Source organism: Balaenoptera ricei, chromosome 14 (genome assembly GCF_028023285.1).
Source record: "Balaenoptera ricei isolate mBalRic1 chromosome 14, mBalRic1.hap2, whole genome shotgun sequence".
Classification (NCBI taxonomy): Eukaryota; Metazoa; Chordata; class Mammalia; order Artiodactyla; family Balaenopteridae; genus Balaenoptera; species Balaenoptera ricei.
Genome location: NC_082652.1, coordinates 3,862,617 through 3,887,861, shown reverse-complemented (window position 1 = coordinate 3,887,861; position 25,245 = coordinate 3,862,617). Strand labels below are relative to the sequence as shown.

General features: G+C 45.5%; 1 protein-coding gene across 1 annotated transcript in view; it reads left to right on the top strand.

The window, feature by feature from the left end:
* Positions 1–25,245, top strand: part of TMEM132C (transmembrane protein 132C) — a 380,764-nt gene that overhangs the window by 122,600 nt on the left and 232,919 nt on the right. Inside the window, exon 2 of the mRNA XM_059894191.1 lies at positions 5,892–6,780. Coding sequence (XP_059750174.1) covers positions 5,892–6,780 — 889 coding nt within the window. The remainder of the gene's footprint in view (positions 1–5,891; positions 6,781–25,245) is intronic.

Here is a 25,245-nt window from a genome sequence, read left to right as displayed (position 1 = left end):
ATACTGGGGGGAGGTTTGTTCAGAAGAGGCATTGAAATCAAATAATCCATTTATCAAGGTGCCTTTTGTTTCAAGAAAAAAAGTAACAATGCGCCATATTTATCAGAGAGAGACATTTTGTGTCTGGCGAATGTTAATAAACCACAAATGGTGGGGAGAGAGAAAAAAAAACCTTCAAAGTACTCAGGCCGGCTTGTGTTTCAAGTAAGCTGCGATGACTTGGAAGGAAAGTCCAATCAGGGTTTTCCTTGAGGCTTGTGGGGAAAGGCAGGCTTCTGTGTCGTAGGTTTCTGATATCATACAGGTAAACTGGAGATGTCGGAACAGGCCATTGAAGTTATAAAAAGAGCCCACCCCTCTTGATTTCAGATTTCTTTTCTCACATGGCTGTCACCCAATTTTTTTTTTTTTTTTTTTTTTTTTACGAACTATGGTTATCACCTATTTTTTTCATGTTGCTGTAGCCTGAAAACCTTTTTACTATAACTTATCAACAGGATTGAAATAATGGTAATGATCATAATGATAATAACAGGAACAGAAACTTCTCCCCAATTATCAGGCATGTTCTAGGTGCTGGGTACTTTCTTTATTGCTCTAAGGGAATTGGTTTTCATATGAGTCCCACTTTAAAGATGAAGATTCTCAAACTCAAAAGTTTAAGGTATTTGCACAGAAAACAAAAACAAAAACTTACCTAGTACGTTGGGGACAGGGATTCATTTTTGGATGCGGTCTGGCTTTGGGAATGCTCTTAACCAGTGAGATGCATTCCTCTCACTGGGCTGGAGAGGGTTTGGTTACAATCTTTCCTCCTGTCTCGTTGGCATCTGTGACAAACCTCTGAACACCTGCTGTGAATCGAGCTAGATCAGGGTTTCTCATCCTTGGCACTAGCGGCATTTTGGGCTGGATGATTCTTTTTTTTTTTTTTTTTTTAAATTAATTAATTAATTTATTTTTTATTTTATGGCTGTGTTGGGTCTTCGTTTCTGTGCGAGGGCTTTCTCTAGTTGTGGCAAGCGGGGGCCCCTCTTCATCGCGGTGCGCGGGCCTCTCACTATCGCGGCCTCTCGTTGCAGAGCACAGGCTCCAGATGCGCAGGCTCAGTAATTGTGGCTCACGGGCCCAGTTGCTCCGCGGCATGTGGGATCTTCCCAGACCAGGGCTCGAACCCGTGTGCCCTGCATTGGCAGGCGGATTCTCAACCACTGCGCCACCAGGGAAGCCCTGGGCTGGATGATTCTTTGCGGCGGGGGGGCTGTCCCGTGCATTGTAGGATGTTCTCAGCATCGCTGGTCTCACCCCACTAGGTGACAGTAGCACCCAGCTGTGAAAACCAAAAATGTCTCCTGTAGACGTTGCCAGGCATCTCCAGGGTGCAAAGTCACCCTTAGTTGAGAACCTCTGATACTCTTTAGGAAGGACCTTTGCACATCCTAAAACGGCACCACTTGTGCATCTGGGTTATTCCAGCGGGGTTTGTTTGTAGCTTATTTAATTGACAAGGAAACCGGGACCTAACATTTTCACCAAAGTACCACATGAGCATCCATTGCTTACCGCATTCAGGGCAACAGCGGGCCCCGGCCCCGCTTCCCAGACCAACTTCCCACTCCTCACACACCCAGCTCCTGAGCTTTCCCTCCAGTGACCCTTTCCTGGTGCCGTGCTCCGCCCCCCCAGGATCCTTCCCCTCTTCCACTCACCCTCCCGAGACCCAACCCATCCTTCATGTCACAGCTCAGAGAGAATCAATGCTAAAGAATCCATCTCGGTCAACACATCCCAAAACGAGCATCGCAGTGGAGGTGGCACATGATATTGGCTGAAGGGTCATTTCCCCTGGTGTTGTTCTGTCTGGGTGCTAAGTGGCATGGACACCTCCTGCGTCCACTATCTCAGAATCTCAAAAACTCAATTTCCGGCAGCCAGCTTTGCAGTGGAGTTCTCTGATGAACGGCTGATGGAGGACACGATATCCCAACACTGACAGGCAAGCACAGATAAAGAAAATGGATAAACAGGAAGGGAGACAGCAAATGAACGTGCTGTCAGCTGGGAGGCCAGATGCAGAGGTGCAGCTGTCAACTTCTCTCCTCTTCCCTGCTCCACGTCCGTAGGCAACCAGCATCCAACTTTTCCAGGGGTATTGTTTCAGATGAGTAAAAATTACTCAATAATCCTGTCTTTCTGGGAGACGCTGCTATGAGCGGATGAACCAGAATTAGAGGGTGGATATCTGTCTGTGTTTCACTAGGTCACGGCAACCGTGGGATGGTTTCCTTGCAATCAGCAGATAGAGCGTCAGGAGAGAAATACCACAACGGCTGGTAACCACCACGGGTCCCTTAATCTGCTAGCTCAGGGCTCCCCAAAATGTGAGATGAGCTTGGGAGATCCACATGGTGTCACAGCACGTGAGCGTGCAGACGGGCCTTGCACAGCTCCAGGGGGGCCGTTTTCATGAGTGTCTATGTGGTTGGGTATTGCAGGTACACCTACAAGGTGGGAAACCACCTGCGTCTTACCAATGAGAAAGTGATTCCCTTTTCAGTTCTGTTTGAATTACTCTAATTCCCTCGAGGAGGAGAAAGTCTCATGTTGGTGTTTCACTGTATCTGTTTAGTTTCTTACCCTTGGTAATCTTTTGATATTTATTAGTTACCCCATCAGGTGTTGCTGCATAAAAAACCACCTCCAAATTTAGAGACCTAGTTCACTTTTCATTTCTCATGAGTCTAGGGGTGACCGATCTTGGCTGAACTTGGCTAATTTTGGCTGGGCTCTCTCACTTGTTTGGGGGTGGCGGCAGGCTGTGGGTTGGCTGATTTGGGATGGCCTCCACTGGGATAAGTCTGCTGTCCTTCACGTGGTCTCTGCAGAAATTCAAAAGAGAGTTAGTGGAAACCTGAGCTTGGAATTGGCACATCGTCACTTCTGCCATATTCTGCTGACCAGAGCAAATTCAAGGCCAACCTAGATTCAAGGAGTGGGGCAATAGACTCCTAATTTTGAAGGGAAAATTGCAAAGTCACACACAAAAGGTGTAGAAAGAGGAGGAGAATGGGAGCCATTTTGTAATTGCTCTACAACAGGTACTTTTAGATTCTATATAATGAAATCTGTCCACCTGTCTATCTACCTGTGTACCCATCCATCCAACCATTGATCCATCCATCCATCCATCCAAACATCCATCCAGCCATTGATCCATCCATCCATCCAAACATTCATCCAACCGTTGATCCATCCATCCGTCCATCCATCCAAACATTCATCCAACCATTGACCCATCCATCCAGCCATTGATCCATCCTTCCATCCATCCATCCATCCATCCATCCATCCATCCATCCATTTATCTATGGAAACTGAAACTGTCCAAGAAGGTAAGAACTTGCCCGAGATCACATGGGTATTGAGTAGATCAACTTTAGATCTCTATAGCCAAACATCATGTCTTTAACCAGTATACTAGATCCCACTCCCTTCTTTACAATGTCTGTCTCTCCTTGGCTCGAGTTAAATCTCTCATGAACTGGAAAACTTCAGAACTAGGTTCAGCAGGAAGGTATGAGCTAGGCACTTTTTGTTTCATACGAAAGATAAAGAGGGAGTTAAATAATGGAAGAATTCTAAGAGAAGAGATAAGAAGACAGCAAGCCCACTTCAGCTTTATTTTATTGAAAATAAACTCAGCATTTCCTTCAAAGCAAAAGGTTCATTTTTAGGATTTTTTTAAAAGTAAAAAGACCAAAAAAAAGGAGAAAAAAGGAATTTTTATGTGCAAGAAGAGTGAAGAATGATGAGAAAGCTTGTGGACAAGCTTCCCTGTTGTGGAATCCACCCTGCACAGATGGGCCTTAGCACCCTTACTCTGTTCCTTCAGAGAGCCCTTGGCCCACTATCTTTTCCAAACAAACGAGTCTCTAAATCTCTACCCTTCAAGGTTTAAAAACTTTTTTGGAGAGGGATGAATACATCAGAATAAAAGCGTTAAATGTAGTAATAATTAGTCCATTGGGTTTGACACAATTCTACAAGTTGCTTAAAGAGTCAATGATTTTCTTTAAACACATAGAGCCAGAACCTTTTCTAGAATGTTATGCAGGGCCTTCTGAGAGTGTTTTAACCTGGTCCTGAAATGAGTGGGTTAAAAGGGAAGCAGTAAAATATCCCTAAAGAGAGAGGGGCAAAGTACCCGTGCTACGGGTGACCTCAGAACAACGCCTCTGGGCGAAGAACAAGGGAGAAACCTATTTCTTTGAAAAGCCATCTTGACAACCTAAGGCCGTTCGGCTGCAGCACCAAAGGCAGCTTTGATCTGCTAGCCAGTGTCCTGGCCGGGAAGAGGATTAGGGGAAGGTTCCAGAGGGGAGACAGGCATGGGGTAGCCCCATAGGCTGGTTGGGCTGTGCCAGCTGCAGTTAGAAGCAGGGACAGCAGGGGAGGTTGGAGCATCATGGGAGAGGAATGCCCATGTTCTCTCTCAGTATATGAATGGGGGCTTATGTGGGTTTTCTGGTCTGGTTCTGAAAGACAAGGGCCAGGCGATGGTCTTTCCTGGGCTTTGCAAAGTTAGCAATCGGGGCGCAGTAACCTCTTGTGCGCTGGGTGAGCAGCGAGTCCCCAACAATGTAAATATCAACCCACGGGGAAGCTTTAGAGGGCCACCTTCAATCAGCAAGGAGGCAGCTGCTTGTACTGCTAATGATGTGGGTGATGGACAGAGAAAGACAGGAAGATGGGAGTGATGGTGCTGCTTTTCCCGGGCTCAGTGTTGAACCTCCAGCCTCCAGTGTACGTCGACTTACCCGGCTGCAGTTTCTAACTGGTGCTTTTCAACTCAGATGCTCCTGAAGGTCCAGCAGGAAATGTTACTGAGCAAGGTGGTTTGCTGGGTCTGTTCTCTTACTGTTGCCGGGTGGGCAGACAGCCTACATGCTGCCACTCCTCTCATGTTTGCAGAGAAGCTGGAAACCCAGATGCTCCCCAGTTTTTAAAAAAGGTTCCCATTCATAGCCATCTTTTAAAGTACCGTGGGCCAAACAGAACCCACCTGCAGGCTGAGTTGAGCACCGTAGGTGAGCAGTTTGCAGTGTTTCCCAGATTGCTGTTTTTCTTTCGACTTTATGATATTTTTGGCTATGAGCAAGATCTTGTAAAATTTTTACACAGGCACGTTTATCATCGTTTAATTGCATTCGGCGTTTGAGTCATCGTTAGAGAGCTTTCCCTAGACCCAGGTTATAGAGGAAATCACTTTTTCATTCAGTAGTGAAAAAATGTCATTTTTTTACATCTAGATCACTGATCCATTTGAAGTTCATTCTTGTGTAGGGTGTGAGGTATGGCCCTAATTGTATCTTTTTGCCAAACGGCTGGCCGGTTGTCCTAGTACCATTTAAAGTCTGTCTCTGCCTCATGATTTGTGGTGCCACCTTTAAAACATACGAAATGTCTAGATGTACAGGGGCTTATTTATGAACTGTTCTCTTCCACTGCTCTGGTTTGCTCTTCATGTACCAGTGTCATTAAAAATGTTTGAAACTCATGCAAGTTATTAATAAATACACCCACTTGACACTCCTACACTTGCCAGCATTAGATCAGACTCCATAAAATTGCCACTGTTCAACAATTCTTAGTGTACAAAAATCTCCCTTTCATAGGTTTCGACCTAATACACGCAGGTAATTTTCGGAGCATGTAGTCATTTACTGGCTGATCCCCGAAGGAACATGAAAATCCTAGCCAAGTGGACTGCAGAATGTTTACCCTCGTTTCTAAATTGCTCGTCAATTACCCCTCGTGGCTAAGTGACCTCTAAGGAGCCCGGAATAACCCCATCTTTGTCTTTTTTTTTTTTTTTTCTTTCCCCCCTGCAGTGATCGAGGGCCGTGGGGTCACAGACAACATCCAGAGGTTTTCCTCGCTGCCCCCTTATCTGCCCGTGACCTACCACGTGCTCAGAGCGGAGACCTCCTTCTTCCTGAAGGAAACCAACCAGGACTTGACACGCAACTCCAGCCTGCGGTCCCGAGTCGAGTCCTTCTTCCCGTACAAAGCCAGGCGGCCCCTGATCTTAAATGCCAGCTATGGGCCTTTTTCGGTGGAAAGGGTTGTGCCCCCGGACCTGATGTCGACTCCAGACTTTTTGGGTCCCACCGACAAGGTTAGTTTCAACTGGAAGCTGAAAGCGCACATCCTGCGGGACAAGGTCTCCCTGAGCCGGCCCCGCGTGCAGGTGCTGTTCCACGTGGTGGGCAGGGACTGGGACGACGGCGGCCCCGCGCAGAGGCTCCCCTGCCTGCGGGTGTTCGCCTTCCGGGAGACCCGGGAGGTGAGGGGCAGCTGCCGGCTGCAGGGCGCCCTGGGGCTGTGCGTGGCGCAGCTGGAGCTCCCGGCCGGCTGGTTCGGCCCCCCCGCGGTGGTGGCCGGGAGGAAGAAGTCGCCCGGGCCCCCCGAGGGCAGCCCCGTGGAGCTCTACTACGCCCTGCAGCCCGGGGACGAGCGCGGAGACTGCGCCGGCGGCGACGTCCGGAAGGGCAATGCCATCCGCCCCGGCAAGGACGGGCTGGAGGAAAGCACGTCCCACCTGCAGAGGATCGGTGCCGTCGGCCTCTACCGGGCCCAGGACAGCGCCCAGCTCAGCGAGCTGCGTCTGGATGGCAACGTGGCCGTCTGGCTGCCCTCCCGGCCGGCCAAGCAAGGAGACGTGGTCACTGCCTATGTCACCGTGGCCAGCAATTCCACCGTGGACTTCTTCATCTTGAGGTAGGTGCCCACTGTAGTCCGGGGCGTGCCTACGGTGAGGCCGGACGGGAAGGTGGGGTGCAGATTTGTAGAAGATTCCATCTTCACCGCCTTCAGGGACCCTCCGGCTTCAAAGTAGAAGCCAAATTCTGCACCCGGCCACGGGCTTTCAGCAACTTCGCTGTATATTAGGGGGTGGGAGAAAGAGGGCCGCAATTGCACCCCTAAGAAACAAGACTAACTTAACCACTGTCTTCTGACCTTGCATTACCTTTGAACTGGGAGAGGGATATGACTTTTTTTAAGCTTCAGATTTTTTTATACGTGTACAAATACTTGGTTGCATGGCAAAGTATATGTTCAGGGGGCCCAAGAAAAAACAAAGGCATATCTCGCTCTCTGCTATCTCACTTTGGGTGTAAATGTGGAAAAAAAAAACACCAAGGATAGTATCTTTTTTTTTTTTTTTTTTGGTGGGGTTAAATCTTGCCAGTTAGCGGTGGGAAAACCCAGTTTGTGAGTACAGTTTAGCAATGATTCAGGGGGTCTGCCCAACAGAAGATTGTTCAGCAGAGGTGTTCCATCTCATAAGAAGAGAAAAAAGAAAACTAAATTGAAACAACTATAGAACAGCCCACTTACCATCACCTCTGTTGGTTCAGCAAATTGCCCCAAACTTGTAATGGGCTCTTTCTCTGCTCGGTGATTCTAAGGTTTAGATCAGGAGTGCCTGTTACCTGAGGATAACTAATAATGGGGGGAAAGCCACCTGAAGCAAATCCTCTTAAAATGTGGCCCAGGATTTCATAAAAATGAGAAACTATTTGCTTGAGGTTTGTTTAAAAGATAAGGGTGATAAATAGCAGGTTTTTATCTAGTATCATTAAGAAGGACTTAGGTTGTAATTGCAGCTATGCTTTGGTTCTTTTTAGAATAAAAAAATAATCACATGTTGCTTGAGTTGCTTGGGAAAATATTCGCAAAATAGAATGATGGCATCTTATAGCATATTTCACTTTGGTTTAAATTTTGTTGTCTGATAATAAGAATGGTCCATTTTCAAGGGTTTTAATAAGTTTCTTGAGGCATTTCTTAGTCCTTTGGGTTCGAATAATTCTCTTCTGAAGTGTCTGTCTAGTCGTCATCCTTATAATTGTCTCTTTCAATTTTTAAGTGGACTAGTTTTACCAGATCCTTCTTTGACAGTGATTTGGGATATGATCAAGGGCTTTACAGCATCACTTTCAGTGGCGTTAGGCAGTCCTGCATCTTCTACAAAATATAAACTGTGCCCTGTGGGAAAAATTCCCATCATATTTGCACTGATGGATGGCCAGCCTGGTGCTTGCTGCCTTTGAGGGGGAGGAAGGATAAACTCAGTGTCTTAATGCAAGTGGCAGCCTTATAACTGCAGGGCCAGGATAGCAGATATTTAGATAAAAGAATCCAGGTTTGCGTCCTCCTGCCTTGGATGGGGAAAGACACTGATCTGGAAGGTTTGAGTTTCATTTCCACTGAGTCCGTTGCACCCTGGTTTCATGTCCTTCTATTGTAAAATAAATATATCAATCCCGAGCTTTGGAAAAGAGGGACGGAAGGCAGGGAATCAATAGTACTGCTAACAAGTTTTTTAAAATTCCAGAGTCATAAGTATCTTCCCACTTGTACTTATTCTTAGCTTCCCTCTTTAGCACAGCAGGCTTGAGGGGTGAGTATGCGTGAGCCACTGGGTCCCCACGTCTAAGATGCAGGGCCTTCCGCTGCAGGTGGGACACTCAGACCTGGTTCATTGGAGAGGAGAAGCTGTTTTCTGTATTTTTCATCACAAAGATGAACATGATGTGGGAGAACACAGGTCCTGCAACCAGCTGGCCTCAATTCTGGTCTGCTTCCTGGCTTTGTGACTGTAGGCATGCCACCTCATCTCCATGTGCCTTAGTTTCCTAATTCAGGTGAGATTCTGGTACCTACTGCCATAGGGATGGAAGATTCAGTGGGCTAATATTTATCTGTGAGATGCTTACAACAGTATCTGCCACATAAAAGTGCTTCTGTGAAGGGTTGTTTTTGAACATCCATCAAAACTTCCATAAGCATTGAATTCTATTTTAGCAGTGAAAGGATATTGTGCTTTGCATAAAACAGCAGCTACCAGGTCTGTTCTGAAAGCTGTATTGATTCTCACTTCACCATGCTTTTGTTTAAAGAGCAAAAAAAAATTGTTTTATAATGACAAGAGCTTTGGGAGCACAGAGGATCGGAACGACATGAATGTTGCTTGATGCCAGGAAGGGCAGTAGCCCTATTTCTGCCTTCCTGGTCTTTCCACCCATGGATCAGAGTCCTGGGAAGAGAGAGGAGGTGGAGGAGAAACAGAGTCAAGAATGACTCCAAGACATTGGGCATGAAGGATGCAGCTGCCCTGATTGGTATGGGAAGGCTGTGGGTAAAGTAGGTATTCCCTTTCCAGATAACGTATCTCATTTTAAATTAATTTTAATTTATAAATTAATTATTCTAAGGAAAAAAATATTCAGTAAGAAAATACAAAAAGATGTACACAGATGTGGCAAAATGGTGAAGTTTGCATGAGGCTTACTGAAGTCTGGGAAACACCACTTTCTTCCTAGTAAAAGTAGCAGCTCGTGGAAATCCACATTTATCTAGCTGTCTCCAGAGATGGTCACTGGTTCAGTCAATCACAGGAGAAATCCATCTGGCCCATCACTGGAACCCAGCTGAGAAATTCACGGGGGATTTTTTTTTTGGCGGGGAGGGACTTTGCTACACCCCTCCTGACTGTGAAATCCAAAGACATTCTCCATTGCCTCCTTGGAAGATGGCTTTGCCGACAAGGCTATGATGCTTGAAGATAGCCCAAACTTCTTGGGAATTTTTATAGGGCCAATAACATACATGGACACTTGGCCTAAGCCTCCTTTCTGAGATCGTTTTCACAAACGATACTCTCTTCCACAGGCTCGAGGAAGCAGCCTGCGTTTCGTTAGCTATGTCGTGCATTTAATTCAAAGGCGATCCCTGCTTTATGATCAGATTGGTTCCTGAGACTCAGTCAAGGTGTGGAGGTTGAAGCTTTGTTTCCTGTGGATATAACGTTATTTTAGAAACCTATTTTGGAAAAATAGAAACATAAAATAATGGCCAACGTAAAGGAAAATACCTAACTGGATATATTTTACAGATACTTGTAAGTAGGTCAGTTCCATGGGTATCAGTCCCTTGGCCCCTGGGATATGGCTTAGCACATATTGGATTGGCCAAAAAGTTCATTCGGATTTTTCCAGAAGATGTTAACGGGAAAACCTGGATGAACTTTTTGGCCAACCCAGTAGTCAAGGACTAGTAAACATTTACTGAATCGATGCAAAAGCAAATACGTAATGTCAGATTTATACCATGATGTGCCTTTTCATGGATGTTTTCCTTCATGACTTACTAACTGAATCTTCTTGAAATAATACCAAGATTCCTTACAGCAAGCATAAGCATTATTCCCTATTCCGAGGGTTTTCAAAACATATTGACAATTGGGGTCATCAGTCCTGACAATTCCTGATGCCATCTCCACATCCCTGAATGCTGCTGACAACACGAAATGCTGAGGACCGCACTTCTTACTCAGCTTGATCTTAGACTGGGTTTGCGGAATTACTCCCTGTGCTGGGACCAACGTTCACATTATCTCAAGTTGCAGGTGTTAGGCAGGTAGATCACTCTTGACCTTGCAGGTCTTTGAAGGGAAGAGTAGGGGACACCGTGGCACCTCTGATCTTAGCAGGAAGCAACTGAAATTGATCCCTAAAGAAGCCAAGGCAGTGGTTCACTGGTCCTCTCCCTTTTAAAATAAGCTTGCTTAATCGAAATCCCTAATTCACAGAAACGGACGGGAGATGTTCTCCTCCAAGTGTAACTAATTCGGAACCCCGCAACTTTGTGATTGGAATTAGGGGTGCTAAGAGAGTCATAAAGAGTCTTTCCTCTCTACAAGATTACATTATGCTGCTACCATGAGCTTACACATAGCAAATCGTCCTATCTCGAGTCTCATAATGAAAAGAATATAAGTAGCATACCAACTGGTTCAGTGTACGCCAGGATTTCTCAACCTCCACAAGATGGGCGTTTGGGGCCGGATCATTCTTTGTCGTGAGGCCGTCCTGTGCCTTGTAGGATGTTTAGCAGCTTCCCTGACCTCCACCCACTAGCAGTGGTACCTTCTCTTCAGTTGTGACAACCAAATTGCCTCCAGACATTGACAGATAGCCCTTGAGGGACAAAATCACCCCAATTGACAACCACTGGTCTACACCTTTGATGTGCAGAGGGTATGGATATCTGGATGGTCCGTGCGGAGATTCGGGTGGGAAATGAAGAAACGGTCTGGCTCATCCTAGGCGTTTGACCAAAGTCAAGAGCTGCTGAGACCGTATTTCCTCGGTTTCTCTTCTGACAGTATACTCCTTCATTCTGTTCCTTCCCCACCAAGAGTTAAGTGTCTGATCAGTATAATCAATTAAAAACCAAAGGATCCAAACTATTTCACAGGTGACTGAGGAGGAGAGAAAGCAAGATGCTTGGCATCACCTGTCTTGGATTCCGTGTGTTTCTGGATTTCTGTCGAGCTCAGGTAGTTATCCCAAGTCCTGTCAGCCGGTGGTCCGGCCACCACGCCTCCCCTCAAAGGTAGCTGACTCTTCAGAGCAAGTCATGACCCCCACGAGCAGAAATAGAAATCTTTCCATCTCTATCTCTCCAGAAGAACTGACAACAGAACAGCCGTTGGCATGGCTGCTTTGTTCTTTTCTGGGTAAGGTCTGTGTATCAGTGGGGACCATGGAGTCTTCAGGGTTTAAATCCTAAGAGGTGATTTTTCGTTTTTAAGTGAAACGTGGTGAAGTCACGAGGTAATCCTCCCAGAAGAATGAAGAAGGAGTAGAAGAAAGATGACGCTACGCCAGGCATCCAGTCTGAAAAGCCCGTGCTTTGTAGACGCAGGATCACAACTTAAGGGAACAAGCAGTGAGGCGGCCCTCCGCTGGGGTGCAAGGGGTGTCGTTCAGTTCCTTCCTGGCTATTGGATGTGGGACCTCCTGACTCATTACCTCTGTCCTGCTGTGACTGGGAGGTATATGCACAATCATTCCTGTTAATAACTAATATCCCCCAGCCAAGTCAACGCGACGTCATGTGCATTTAAGTGCTACTCTGTGTTCCCAGCATCTTTCCAATAAATAAACAGCAAGGATGAAGGGTGCAGTCAGGCAAGAAGCTTTTAAGGAGATGTGCTAAAGGAAGAAGAATGTTAGGGAAGTATTATTTTTCTTTAAGCAGGATGAGATTTGTAGGTGGATTTATTTCTAGAATCTCAGCGTATAACAAGGGAATGCAGGGAGAGTACAGAGCCTGGCTCTCTCCAACTCTACAAGGATTTTGTGAGGTTCATCTTTTACAGACGAATCTTGTTCCTAACCGGCCCAGGGCAGAGGGCAGAGTCTCAGGATCCTCCTGATGGGTGGATGGTGGGATTCATGGGGCATCTCTCTCCTAATAGACTGAAGCCCATCACGGAGCTTCACTACTAAGTCTGCTTACACTTAATTATACACAGATACACAAAATACACAAATGGTCATAGCAGCATTATTCACAATAGCCGAAACACGGAGACAACCCAAATGTTCCATCAATGGGTGAATGAATAAGTGAATTGTGATATATTCCTACAATGGAATAGAATATGGCCGTAGAAAGGCATGAAGTATTGATAAGGGCTACCATTGTGGATGAACCTTGAAAACATGGCGCTGAGTGGAAGAAGCCAGACACAAAAGACCACATGTGGTACGATTCTATGTATAGGAAATATCTAGAATAGGCAAGTCCATAGAGACAGACAGTAGAGTAGCAGTTGCCAGGACCCAGTGAAATAGATGGCCAGTGATGAATGATTGCTAAGGGTATGGGGTTTCTTTTTGGAGGGATGAAAATATTTTGGAATTAGATAGGGCAGATGGGTGTACAACTTTGTGAACATACTGAACACCGCTGAATTGTATACTTCAAAAATATACGATATACAAAACTAAACCATATATACAATATAGAAATAAGGCATATATATAAGTAAACTATATATATTATATATAAACATCTGTAAATAATTATATATATAAAGAAACTATATATAAGAATAAACCATATGTATATATAGGGATATATTGTAAGATGGTATGGAAAAACCCGAACGAACTTTTTGGCCATCCCATTATATCTCCCAATAGATGGTGTGTGTGATAGAAAAGATGGTTGGTCTTGACCTTTCTTTCTTGCCTCTAAACTTAACCACGTATTAAAGATGGAACGAATTAAAAAAAAAACAACTCTAGTCTAACTGAGGCTTTTTCCCTCAAGTGATCAAATGTTCAGTTGCCTTTCCCACACTTGGCAACATTCTTAGGATCTTGCCCGGTTGAATCTTTCCCACGGACACTAAAGCGTTTGTTATGCTTTGTACCATGTCACGATGAGAAGTCTTCTCAACGTGTCGGATGAATGAGAATGGCCCAAGCAGGGATGGGCTGGCTTACATCAGACGTCTGTACGGGCTAGCCAGGGAATATAGACACGTGCAGCTGTATGCGGGGGGGCGGGCGAGTGCTAAGAGGGCCTTAGCAGCCCCCATAATCACAATTAACCAGCCCCCGAGACCGGCCCAGATCAACACTTAATCCAGCGAGGGCAGTATATTACGTCCGCACCGTTCTCCACCTCCACGCAGTGGCCAGTCTGATGTGTGCACCCTCCGCGGTGGAAATGATGGGACTGGTGAGGAAGCGGCAAGAGGGGGATCACGTGTGTTTCTTTTTTTTTTTCACGTGCATTTCTAAAGGGAGCAGCCTCTTCTCAGCTCCCAATAATTGTTGCCGCTCTGGAGCCCAAGACCATGGCAACCAGGTTTACTGGTCTTGAAGACAAGCTGGAAACGCAGGGTTTACGTACAGTCTTTCAAACAGAGTGACTTTTCAGCCATCGCTTTGCAGGCCTGGGGACCTGCTTGTGTCTGCAGGTTGCCATGCTGCATGTCTTGATCCGTAAGTCAGGGCTCAAAGTAGAATGGATTAGTGTCCCGGGGCTGCTGTAACAAATGGCACCAAACTGGATGGCTTAAACAACAGAAATTTTTTCTCTGACAGTTCTAGAAGCCAGAAGTCTGAAATCAAGGCACTGGCAGGGCCGTGCTCCCTCTGAAGTCTCTAGAGAAGAGCACCGCTTTGCCTCTTTCAGACGCTGGTGGCCACTGTCAACCTTTAGGGCTCCTTGGCTTGTGGTCGCATCCCTCCACACTCTGCCCCTGTCTTCACATCAATTTTCCCTCTGTTTCTCCTCTATGTCTGTGTCTCAAATTGCCCTCTCCTTTCTCTTATAAAGAAACCTGTCATTCAGATATCATATGATACCGCTTATAAGCTGAATCTGAAAACAACGATACAAATGAACTTATTTACAAAACAGAAACAGACTCACAGACATAGAAAACAAACTTACGGCTACCAAAGGGGAAAGGGGGGCAGGGATAAATTGGAAGTTTAACATATACATACTACTCTATTTAAAATAACCAACAAGGACTTACTGTATAGCACAAGGAACTCTGCTCAATATTCTGTAACAACCTAAATGGGAAGAGAATTTGAAAAAGAATAGATACATGTATACGTACAACTGAATCCCTTTGCCGTACCCCTGAAACTAGCACAACATTGGAAATCAACAGTGGTCCAATATAAAATAAAAATTTACAGAAAAAAAAAAAAAAGAAACCAGTTATTGGATTTAGGACCCACCCCAATCCAGAATGATCTCATTTTGAGATCCTTAACTAGTTACGTCTCCAAGGACGCTGTTTACAAATAAGGTCACATTCTGAGGTTCTAGATGGACATGAACTGGGAGAAGGGCCATTCTTCTCTAGGCCCACCCTAGAGAAGATGGGCCACTCGATGTATTTCAGAGCCTTCCACTGTGCCGTCCTCGGTTCTTTTGAATTGCTCCATCCCGCGGTGGGAAGGCGATGCCGTGGATAGGAATATGTGCCTTCGCTACGTGAAGGATAAACCCTTCTCTGTTGGGAGATTCCAGACCTGCACACTCAAGTCCATTCCACTAATTTCTGAGCGCCGCCTGTGTGTGTGCGGTTATAATTGAATATTAGGGAGTGTGGGTTTTTTTCACCTGATCCCTTTTGTGTCTGAGGATACGAAAAACCCTCAAAGGCAATTTCCAGATACCTGGCTTACCCTGGATAATTGTTGGCTCTTCATTTCCAACGGAGCTTCGATCTGCAGGGTCAAGTAGAACCCTGGAGAATGACTGCACAGTCCCCAGACTCACCCTGAAGAGGAGTGGACCGTCCAACAGGATGGTGTTTGCCTCGACTGCCAATTTGGAGCTAATTCAGAAACTTCTGGAGACTCATTTGCCCACACTCGTGTTGAAAATGCCTTCCCTGTTGAAGGCCTCCCCAGGAAAGGTTTGTTTTCATTTTCTCCAGCTTGTCGTTTTAAATGTATTCTGCTGGAATAGAGAAAAGGAACAATTTTCTTTCTGCTTGGGAAGAAGTGAAGAAATAATGTTTCCTGCCTGGGGCCCCTCCCCAGCCCGCCAGCACACATCGGGGTTGACAGGCAGCCCGGCTTTTGCGAAACATTTGAGAACGATTTGACTGTTGTGGGAAACATTTAAACATAAAATTGATTCCAGTTCTGTGAACAGAGAAAAACAGAGTCCTTCGGACCAAGTCCTCTTTTGTTCCACGTTCTTTCAACCATGCAAAAGTCATCTTAGTTTTCGAGTTTCCCCAGATCACAGCTTTGTCTGTTGCAAACAATATAACACGTGCATAAGTGGCCCTGTGACACATGGTCCCTTTCTATCCGGACATTTTGGAAAAGAGAGTCTGGCTAAGGACGTGGTAGTCATTGCAGTAAGAGTGTCAAAATTTTAGTATTGTGGTGTGTACTGGGGTATTTTTTTTTTCTTGATATGGATTTTTTTCTTTTGTTTTTGAGCCCCTCTTTTTATTTATTTTGTTTTCTAATTTAATTTAATTTTTAAATTGAAGTATAGTTGATTTACAATGTTGTGTTAGTTTCAGGTGTACAGCAAAGTGACTCATATATGTGTGTGTATATATATATATATATATATATATATATATATATATATATACTGGAGTATTTAAAGTACTGATTTGCTGCTACTTTGTTTGGTGTCATGTCACTGCTCCAGGGTTCCTAAGTATCAGAAATTTCAACTGCTTATGGCTTGCAACCGCAAGAGTTATTAGCTGAATTAAAATCTCGGAGAGGGGAAAAAAATCTTACTGGATTCGAATGCATTCCCGCTGGCTTATTTCACTAAGTGAAATAAGTCAGCCAGAGAAAGACAAATACTGTGTGGTATCACTTATAGGCGGAGTCTAAAATACAACAAACTAGTGAATATGACAAAAAAGAAGCAGACGCACAGACAGAGAGAACGTACTAATGATTACCAGTGGGGAGAGGGAAGGGGGGAGGGGAAGAGGGAGGGGGAGTGGGAGGTCCAAACTATTGGGCGTGAGGCAGGTTACAAGGATGTGCCGTACTACACGGGGAGTAGAGCCAGTACTTTGTAATAGCTGTCAATGGAAAGTAACCTTTAAAACTTGTATTAAAAATTAATTTCAAAAATTTAAAGAACAAAACATATGCATACAAATTAAAAAAAAATAATTTCTTTTCCATTAAAAAATAAAATCCTTTCTTGGAAACTTTTTGCTATTTCAGCTTCCATGTCCTATGTTCCTAGCGATGTTGCGTATTTTTTCTTGTGTTTATTAGTCCTTTGTGTGCTCCCCAGGGCCAGTCTGGCTCCAGTCTACTTTCACAAGTACGATGCACTGTTTTACTTAGAAGGGAACGGTCCTGGAAATTAGGACATCAAGACAGACAGGAGGCTGTGGTGTAGGAGGGGATAGAAGGGAGGGGAGAGGGGCTGTGGATCTCAGGACCAATTACCAGCCGTTTTCTCCAGCTGAATCCAGTGACCTCACTCCCCCCGTAGCTGAGTCCCATTGCCCCACCCCACCCCATCCCCTCTTTCCTCCACGGTGGATCCACATTCTCAAGGCCTGACCTTGTTCCCTTAGTGTAACTTACATCAACTAGGACTTTCTTCCTCCTTCATCTTGCCTCAAGAGCATCCAGCTAGAAGGACCAGCATCCCCAGACCTGGACGGTGGCTGTTGCTCAGGTGGAACCACACGTGAGGGCAGCGCCTAAAAGACGGAGACCACATCTTACATGTCCCTAAAATACCAGCATCCAGTTGGCGTGGTTAAGAATCCGCCTGCCAATGCAGGGGACACAGGTTCAAGCCCTGGTCCGGGAAGATCCCACATGCCGCGGAGCAACTAAGCCCGTGTGCCACAACTACTGAGCCTGCGCTCTAGAGCCCACGAGCCACAACTACTGAAGCCTACGTGCCTAGAGCCTGTGCTCCGCAACAAGAGAAGCCACCTCAATGAGAAGCCCGCACACCACAACGAAGAGTAGCCCCCGCTCGCCGCAGCTAGAGAAAGCCCGCACGAAGCAACAAAGACCCAACACAGCCAAAAATAAGAATAAATAAATAAATAAAAAGAAAAGCCACGTGCGGGCTTTCTCTAGTTGCGGCGAGTGGAAGCTACTCTTCATTGTGGTGCATGGGCTTCTCATTGCGGTGGCTTCTCTTGTTGCGGAGCACGGGCTCTAGGTGTGCGGACCTCCGTAGTTGCAGCACGCAGGCTTAGTTGCTCCACAGCATGTGGGATCTTCCGGGACCAGAGATCAAACCTGTGTCCCCTGCATTGGCAGGTGGATTCTTAACCAGTGCGCCACCAGGGAAGTCCCCCAATTGGTGTTATGCAGTCACTTTGGACATGCCTTCTTGAAGGAGTCTTCTCTTCTTTTGAATTTTTCAGAGACATCTTTAAAAAGGGAAATTGCTACAACAAAATAAAGAAACGCATAGCCTTTTCAGCAGCTCTCACCCAGTGTCACCTGGATGGGAGCAGTCACTCCTGAAGTCAAGATCCTGGCTGCCTGTGGGACTGCTGGTTGGATGCGGACCTATTGGGATTCTAGGAGAGTATATTTGCATAGTGTTTGTCATGTCATTCATTTTAACATGCCACGCAGTCCTCTCAACAACCTCTTCTGGCATCCAATCTCTTTAGCTCCATCAGCCAAATCCCCTCCTTACGTGTCATTATAATTCTCCTGCTGGCTCCCTACATGGTGACCCCCAGTGGTTCCTAGTTGCGACCAGGCTGAGAGTTTATTTTTTATTTATTTATTTGGCTGCGTCGGGTCTTAGTTTCCGCATGCAGGATCTTCTGTTGCAGTGCACGGGCTTCCCTCTACTTGTGGCTCGCGGGCTCCAGAGCACGTGGGCTCTGTAGTTGCGGCACGCAGGCTTAGTTGCCCTGTGGCATGTGGGATCGTCATTACCTGAACAGGGATCGAACCTGCGTCCCCTGCATTGGAAGGTGGATTCTTAACCACTGGACCAGCAGGGAAGTCCCCATGCTGAGAGTTTGAAAGTGGACTTCTACAGTGAAATAGCACCTTGCACCCATTAGATTGGCTGCTATCCAATAAACAGAAAATAACAAGTGTTGATGAGGATGTGGAGAAATTGGAACCCTTGTGTCCTATTGATGGGAATGTAAAATGGTGCAGCTGTTGGGAAAAACAATATGGCAGTCATCAGAAAAACAAAAAGTAGAATTACCATATGATCCAGCAGTTCCTTTTCTGTGTATATACCCAAAATAATTGAAATCAGGATCTTGAAGAGGTATTTATATACCCGTGTTCATTGCAGCGTTACTTAAAACAGGTGAGAAGTGGAAGAAACCCAAGTGTTCATCGATAGATGAATGCATAAACAAAACGTACAGTGGAATGTTATGCCACCTTAATAGAAGGCAAGGAACTTCTGACACTTGCTGCAACATGGATAATAATCTTGAAGACATTATATCAAGTGAAATAAGCCAGTCAACATGATAAAATGATAATTGCTGTATGATTCCACTTCCGTGAGGTACTTCGATGAGTCAAAATCATAGAGACAAAAAGTAGACTTGTGGTTGACGGGCTGGGGGGATGATGGGGGATTATTGTTCAGTGGGTGCAGAGTTTCAGTTTTACAAGATGAATCGAATTACGGAGATGGATGGTGGTGAAGGTTGCACATTATAAATGTATTTAATACCACTGAACAGTACACTTGAAAATGGTTAAGATGTGTATTTTACCACCATCACCACAACAAAAGTTATCTTAAGTGGACTTCTCCTTTATCAGTTGTCCAATGAATGTCCTGGAATTGAGTCTCCTTGGCTTGGTTTCAGCTGCATACTTATCCCTAACACATTTATTGTGACCAGCTATTTAAACATACTACCCTTCGAGTTAGAAGTGGTGGATTAATTCCGCTAAAAACTTGTTGACTGAAAGTACAGGCAGAGTGGCTTGACAGAGGGAAAGTTGGGATGCAGGCGCTAGAAGAAGGAGGAGTTGTACGCTGGGCAGCGAAGAGCAAGAGGTGTCCAGTGATGGAGCATAGTGATGGAGGTACAAGCACCAGAGATGGATGAGCGAATTGAAATCCTGGACTCAGGGTTTCCTCGCTGGACAACCAAGGCAGGTTCCTCAACCTCTCTGTGCCTTGATTTCTGTATGAGGATAATAATAATAGGACCTACTTACAGGGTTATGGTGAGGCATAAATGATACAGAAATTTAACATATGCTTGGTACACTTATACGTATTAATTTGTTGTTATTATTGCATTATTATTTTTTATTAGCACATGGGTTTTCCTCAAGTTACATAGATAGTCTTTGTATCTGCTCTTGGTTTAGAGCTACTAATTGCAGCTAAAAATATTCTGATGAACTCCCATCTCTACTCTAACACATACATTCTGTTGGAAGAAGGATCCCATTGCTTTCACTTAGGTAAACCCCCCCTTCCCAGGGCAATTTGGAAATTATCTGGAGACCGTTTTGTTGTCAAAACTGGGGAGGGGGTTTCTACTGGTGTCTCGTGGGTGGAGACCAGGGGCAATGGTAGATCTCCTACAAGCACAGGACAGCTTCCCTCCCCCCCTCACCGAAGACTGTTCCAGCTCAAAATGCCAATCAGTGATGCTGAGGTTGGAACACCCTGAGAAAAACAAGTGGTTGATCACGGCGTGCGTCACTACAACCATGGGTTATAAGCAATTGTCTCTCAGGCTTCAAAGCCAGTCGTGGTTCTCAGTGAGTCAGGAATATACCCACGGACATGTGGGGAAAGCCATCTGTCGGGAACATCATGGCCTTGCCTGGCAAGGTAAGAATCTCTGCTGCTTTGAAACGCTCCTCCTAGATGCTAGCAGTAGATAAAGTGGCCATACGCTATTGAAATCGAGGCCAATTTTCATGTTTACCAAAGAGCAAGGATCTAATTTAGTTTGTCTATACTCTGTGATAAGTATATCTTAATATCCCTCCTTAAAAAAAGAGAGAGAGAGGAAAAAAGAAAACAACGAGAAAAGGGCTTTGATAACATCAGAGAGGTCTGTTCAAAGACGGAGCCATACTTAACATCACATTGACAGAAAGAGGACTCCAATGACCACTCATTTCATTAGCTGCTAAGGAGTACTTCCCAGAATGGGCTCCGTGGGCACGGGAGTGGCTCTCAAAATTGATAGATCACTGTCAGCGTGTCTCAGATGGAAGGGCTAAAGATTGAGTCCAGCTGACAAACCCAATTGTGCCATCCTGAAATGCACAGGGGAGCTCCAAGGATGGAATGTGGCAGCTGCATTCAAATGGGCAGTGGGAAGGGACCACCTCCACTTAGCTGAGCTGTTGGCTGCAGGGTCGGGGAGCAGCTTGGCCATCTCAGCAACCAGTGGAGCTACAGAATCTCTAACGAGTTCAAGAGATGATCTCCCCAATCCTAGTCAACCTAGGTTGGGTATTTTTTTTTTTTTTAAATTTGGCCATGCTGCGTGGCATGTGGGATCTTAGTTCCCCAACCAGGGATTGAACCCACGTCCCCTGCAGTGGAAGTGCGGAGTCTTAACCACTGGACCACCAGGGAAGTCCCAACCTACAATGGGTATTTAACTGTCCCTCTGCCCACCTTCTATTGGGGGATAATATTTTGATACGTGACATTTCATCCCTCTGTGCTTCTTATTCCATTCTTAGTCCCTGGTTCTTCCCAAGATTCAAGCCATACAGAGAACACGTTATACTGATTTCCAGAAGGAATGGGCTAACATAGCACAAATGGAAAACAAGAGAGTGAAACCCTTAATTTTTGAATTGGACCAGAAAATCTGGAAAACTCTCATCAGGTTTGTTCTTATTGCAAAAAATTAGATAGCGATTTCCTAAACTGAGGGTAAAGCAAAAAAAAAAAAAAAAAAAAAAAGAGCAACAGATGGGAATTAGAAGGAGTTAAAAGTTGGTAGGACCCTAAAAGGATCCTTGAGCTTTGAGTGGTCCATCTGAGAAGTTTGGGAAACCAGCAAGTGTGGATATCTCTTCTCTCCTTCCAGATAAAACACAAGAACAAGCAAGATCTCTAAGTTCTCTTGTGCTTAGCGTGGTAGGAAAGAGAAGTAGGGTCAAAATGGTGTGAGGTGTCTGGGCAAAAAAAAGCCTTCACCCCCATGCAATTTTCCGTATTTTCTTTTCAATATAAGGGATATAGAAGCAACTAAAGGGATGCTGGCTTCGTTGTCAAAATAAACAAGGTGCATCGGTGGACCGCCTGTGAAGTTGCTCTGTTGACTGGAGAATATGCCTTTGACATGTATGTGCCTGGATAGACACACAGACAGCTTACAGATGCCAGTGTGGGCTGATGCCACAAGGACTGATGTCCCCACTGTCCCTCGACCCCACCCCCGAGAATGGAGATGGTCCTTAAGGATGGGAGGCCATCGGCTAGAATGCTTCAGCCACAGGGAACAGAGCTCAACCGAGAGTATTCAAACCAGTGATTCCCCACCTTGAGTGGACATCAGAATATATATAATTAATATATGTATATGTATCAGTTCTTTTAAAATATATGTAATTCATATGAGGGATATTAAATTTTCAGAAGGTATATATATTTACAGAGAGAAAGAGAAAGGGAGACAGAGACAGAGACAGAGAGGTAGAGACAGAGAAACAGAAAAAGAAGCAAAATCATACACGGCAGATTTTCAAAGTCGATGTCAATTTAGGTGAAGGTTAGATGGGCATTGACGATACTATTCTTTTAATTTTCCCACAACTTGAAAACTCTTGGAGAAAAGCTGAAAAAAAATTCCAGTGTCTGAATCCTACACGAATCCAGTTAAATCAGAATCTCTGGGGTTGTGCTTGGGTATCATCAGTATTTTTAAAAATCTCTCATAAACAGTCAAGATTGAGGTCCACAGATGCAGGCTTGCGTGTCTCTCCAGCCTCATTTTTTAACCTCGTTTCTCACACTTGTTGCACTGAAGACTAGCTGCCGCCTTCTCGTTGCAACTCAGAGCTCACTCCTGCCTCATGGCCTTTGTACCTGCTGTGCTCTCTGCCTGGAATGCTCTTCCTTCTGCCTTCACAGAGCGGGCTTCTTCTTGTTACCCAGAACTTGGCTTATATTGGTTCTCCTGCCTTTTCACCTTCCTCCAAGCCGGATAGGAGCTCACTCTCCTTCAAGTTGTCCGAAGCATTCTTTTCTTACCACTCTTACCCTTTATCATCCTGGCACTACCCTGTATGGATGTGCAAACCTGAAAATACCTATACTGTATTCCTAGTATTCCCTGCAGCATCTCAAAGTGCTTCTTCTCAGATGGACGGCCCAAGACACACTTAATTCACAAAGATACTGGTGAGCCGTAAGGGTCTGGGTCCAGGGTGATCTCGTGACCGCGTGGGAAGCTTTCATGGTTCTATAACGATGTCCTTGGTGTTTGCAAACAAGGGAGGGGGCAGACCGGTAATGAATTGAATGACTTTTCAGATTCTCTTCTCATCTGACTGTTAACGACAGTCATAGTTGCTCAAGGGATTTGTATGGAGGAAGCAGCACGTAACCTTAGATTCTGGCTTTCAAGTTGGACCACATTCAGGCAACTAGACTCTTCTAGGAAGAAATAATCTCCGCTCTTCTTTGACCGAAGATGGTGGCAATAAATATCTTTCCTGTTTGTCCAGAGTAAAGGACATCGTCCCCCTTCTTGGCACAGACAGTATATGATTAGATTTTTTTGTTCGTTCCCCCACTGCACTTGAAAACTGCAATTAACCCTGTGAGGAAAGACCATTAAGAAGCAGCCTTAAGTCAAGATGCAAAGAATTCATTAAGAAATTATGTTTTTCAGTCTGACAGAGATGGGAGAGACTAAAAGGAAGATATTTAAACATTGCACAGAGGCGTAAAGGCCCTTCTACTGCGCTCTCTGACCCGCGAGGTTAATTGAAACCACTGAAAGCATTACCCAGAAAAGAATGGAAAGTTACCCGTATCTGCAACAGCCTCATACAAAACTCTGAAATGCAGGCACCTGGCATTGTTGCTTGTCCTTGATTCTTGAACTGTCCCCAGAAATGCAGGCGGTGGCGGGACTGTTGCTATGGAAATCGCTGCCTTTTTTTTTTTTTGCATAAGAAAAGTTAAAGAAAATGTTACTTTAAAAACACCTACAACTTTTATCTTTGCTTCCATATTGCGATCGTTTGGGCCAGCTAATTTAAACAGTTCAGGGGTGAGCACATTCGAAGCGAACTGAACAAAGGGAATGGATTAGAAGGGCAGCGTGCAATTTACCAGTATCAAGTGGCCTCTTTTTCCCCTCTCGTTTCGTCTCCTAAGGTTGTGTGCTCTTAGCTCCTGCCGTTCTCTCTGCCATTTCACTACGCGTGTTCAGAGCCCTCGGGACACGTGAAGCAGAGCCATCCCTGGGTGATGTGACAATGATTGCTGATATCTAAGATGCGACGCCTTGGTCCCAGGGCGCTCGGAATCTAGAGAGGGGCCGGGAGTGTTCTGGAGCCGGCATCCTCTGGGAAAGCTGGCTTCTCTTCTCTGGCTCTTGGGTCCGTCGCTGCCCTAACTGACGAGCATCCTTGTGGTTGCCACTGAGAAACACTCCCCGGGCTGGCGTAGAGAGGACCCACCCCGAATGTCTGGCATCCACGAAATCTCCGGAGAGTGTGTCTCTGTCCGTGTTCTGGCACGCACTGCAAGGTCTGTGTGGAAGAAGAAGGAACGCCCCGTCATGGAGTAAGTGGTGATTAAAAACCACCCCCTGGGGATGTTACACTGGCTTCTAGAATGTTCTGTCTTCAAGCACAGCCAAGCCCCTGTTCGTAGAACATGAAAGAGGAGACCAGAAAGCACTGAGGAACCACAGTAATGGAGTCATAGTGAATGTGCGATGATTAATCTCTATCATCTTCAAAGCCTTGACAACGTTACAATGCTGCGTTTTCCTGTATATCCTTTTCCCCCCCGCTAACGCTATGAAAAGTAAAGAGCAAAGGAAAACTGCATGGAAAGGTTGGTGAAATGCTCCAATATATAACTTTGGTTAAAATTATTTGGCCTTTCAGATATGTTAAGGTAACTCTGCTTTCGACAGGTTGAGTGCATGATTCTGCCCATTGGCCGAACAAAATCATCACTCATTTTAGGGACATCAGACTCACAGGGCAGGGAAAGGGGGAGGGTGGACCTCCCTCAGTTCTTCTTGTTTGCTGAACTTAAGTCTCAGAACCATGGAGTTCTGGATCCCGGACCATCAGGGATGCAGGCAGACTTGCCAGTCTTCGGGGTGAGCGAGCAGCAGACAAGCCGTGGGTCTCCACTGGGGGGTACAGCAAGATCTGAGCCCCTGACCCTAGAGACCGCACATCTAGGGAGACCAAACTTCCCAGGTCATAAAACTCCCGTTCTTCCGTTTCCCCGGTGGCATCTGTATTTCTCCATCACATTCATTTGATCAGCTATTTAGCAAACGTCTACCGCCTGGGAGCAATAATCCCCAGGAAAGGAAACAGCACGGGTCAACCCATTAAGCAGATGAGCTCTGTAGACGTCCACACTCGGAGGCTGCCTTTTCCTGGATTGCTCTCCGTCCCACCATTATATTAGGTGTGATGCCTGCGCTTCAGAGGGGGGTGGTAATTCAGGCATTCCCAGCCGAGGTCAGTACTCACTTAAAAAGTGATGGAATAAGAAATAGCCTTTTTAAAATGGAAAGGCCTGATAATACCTTCATGCTTGCCTCTGGGGACTGATTGCACTACTGATTTCTAAAAAATGTTTCCATAGCTGCGAATATAAATGAGTAAAGAGCGTGTGGGATGCAAAAGTCCAGGGTCTAAGACA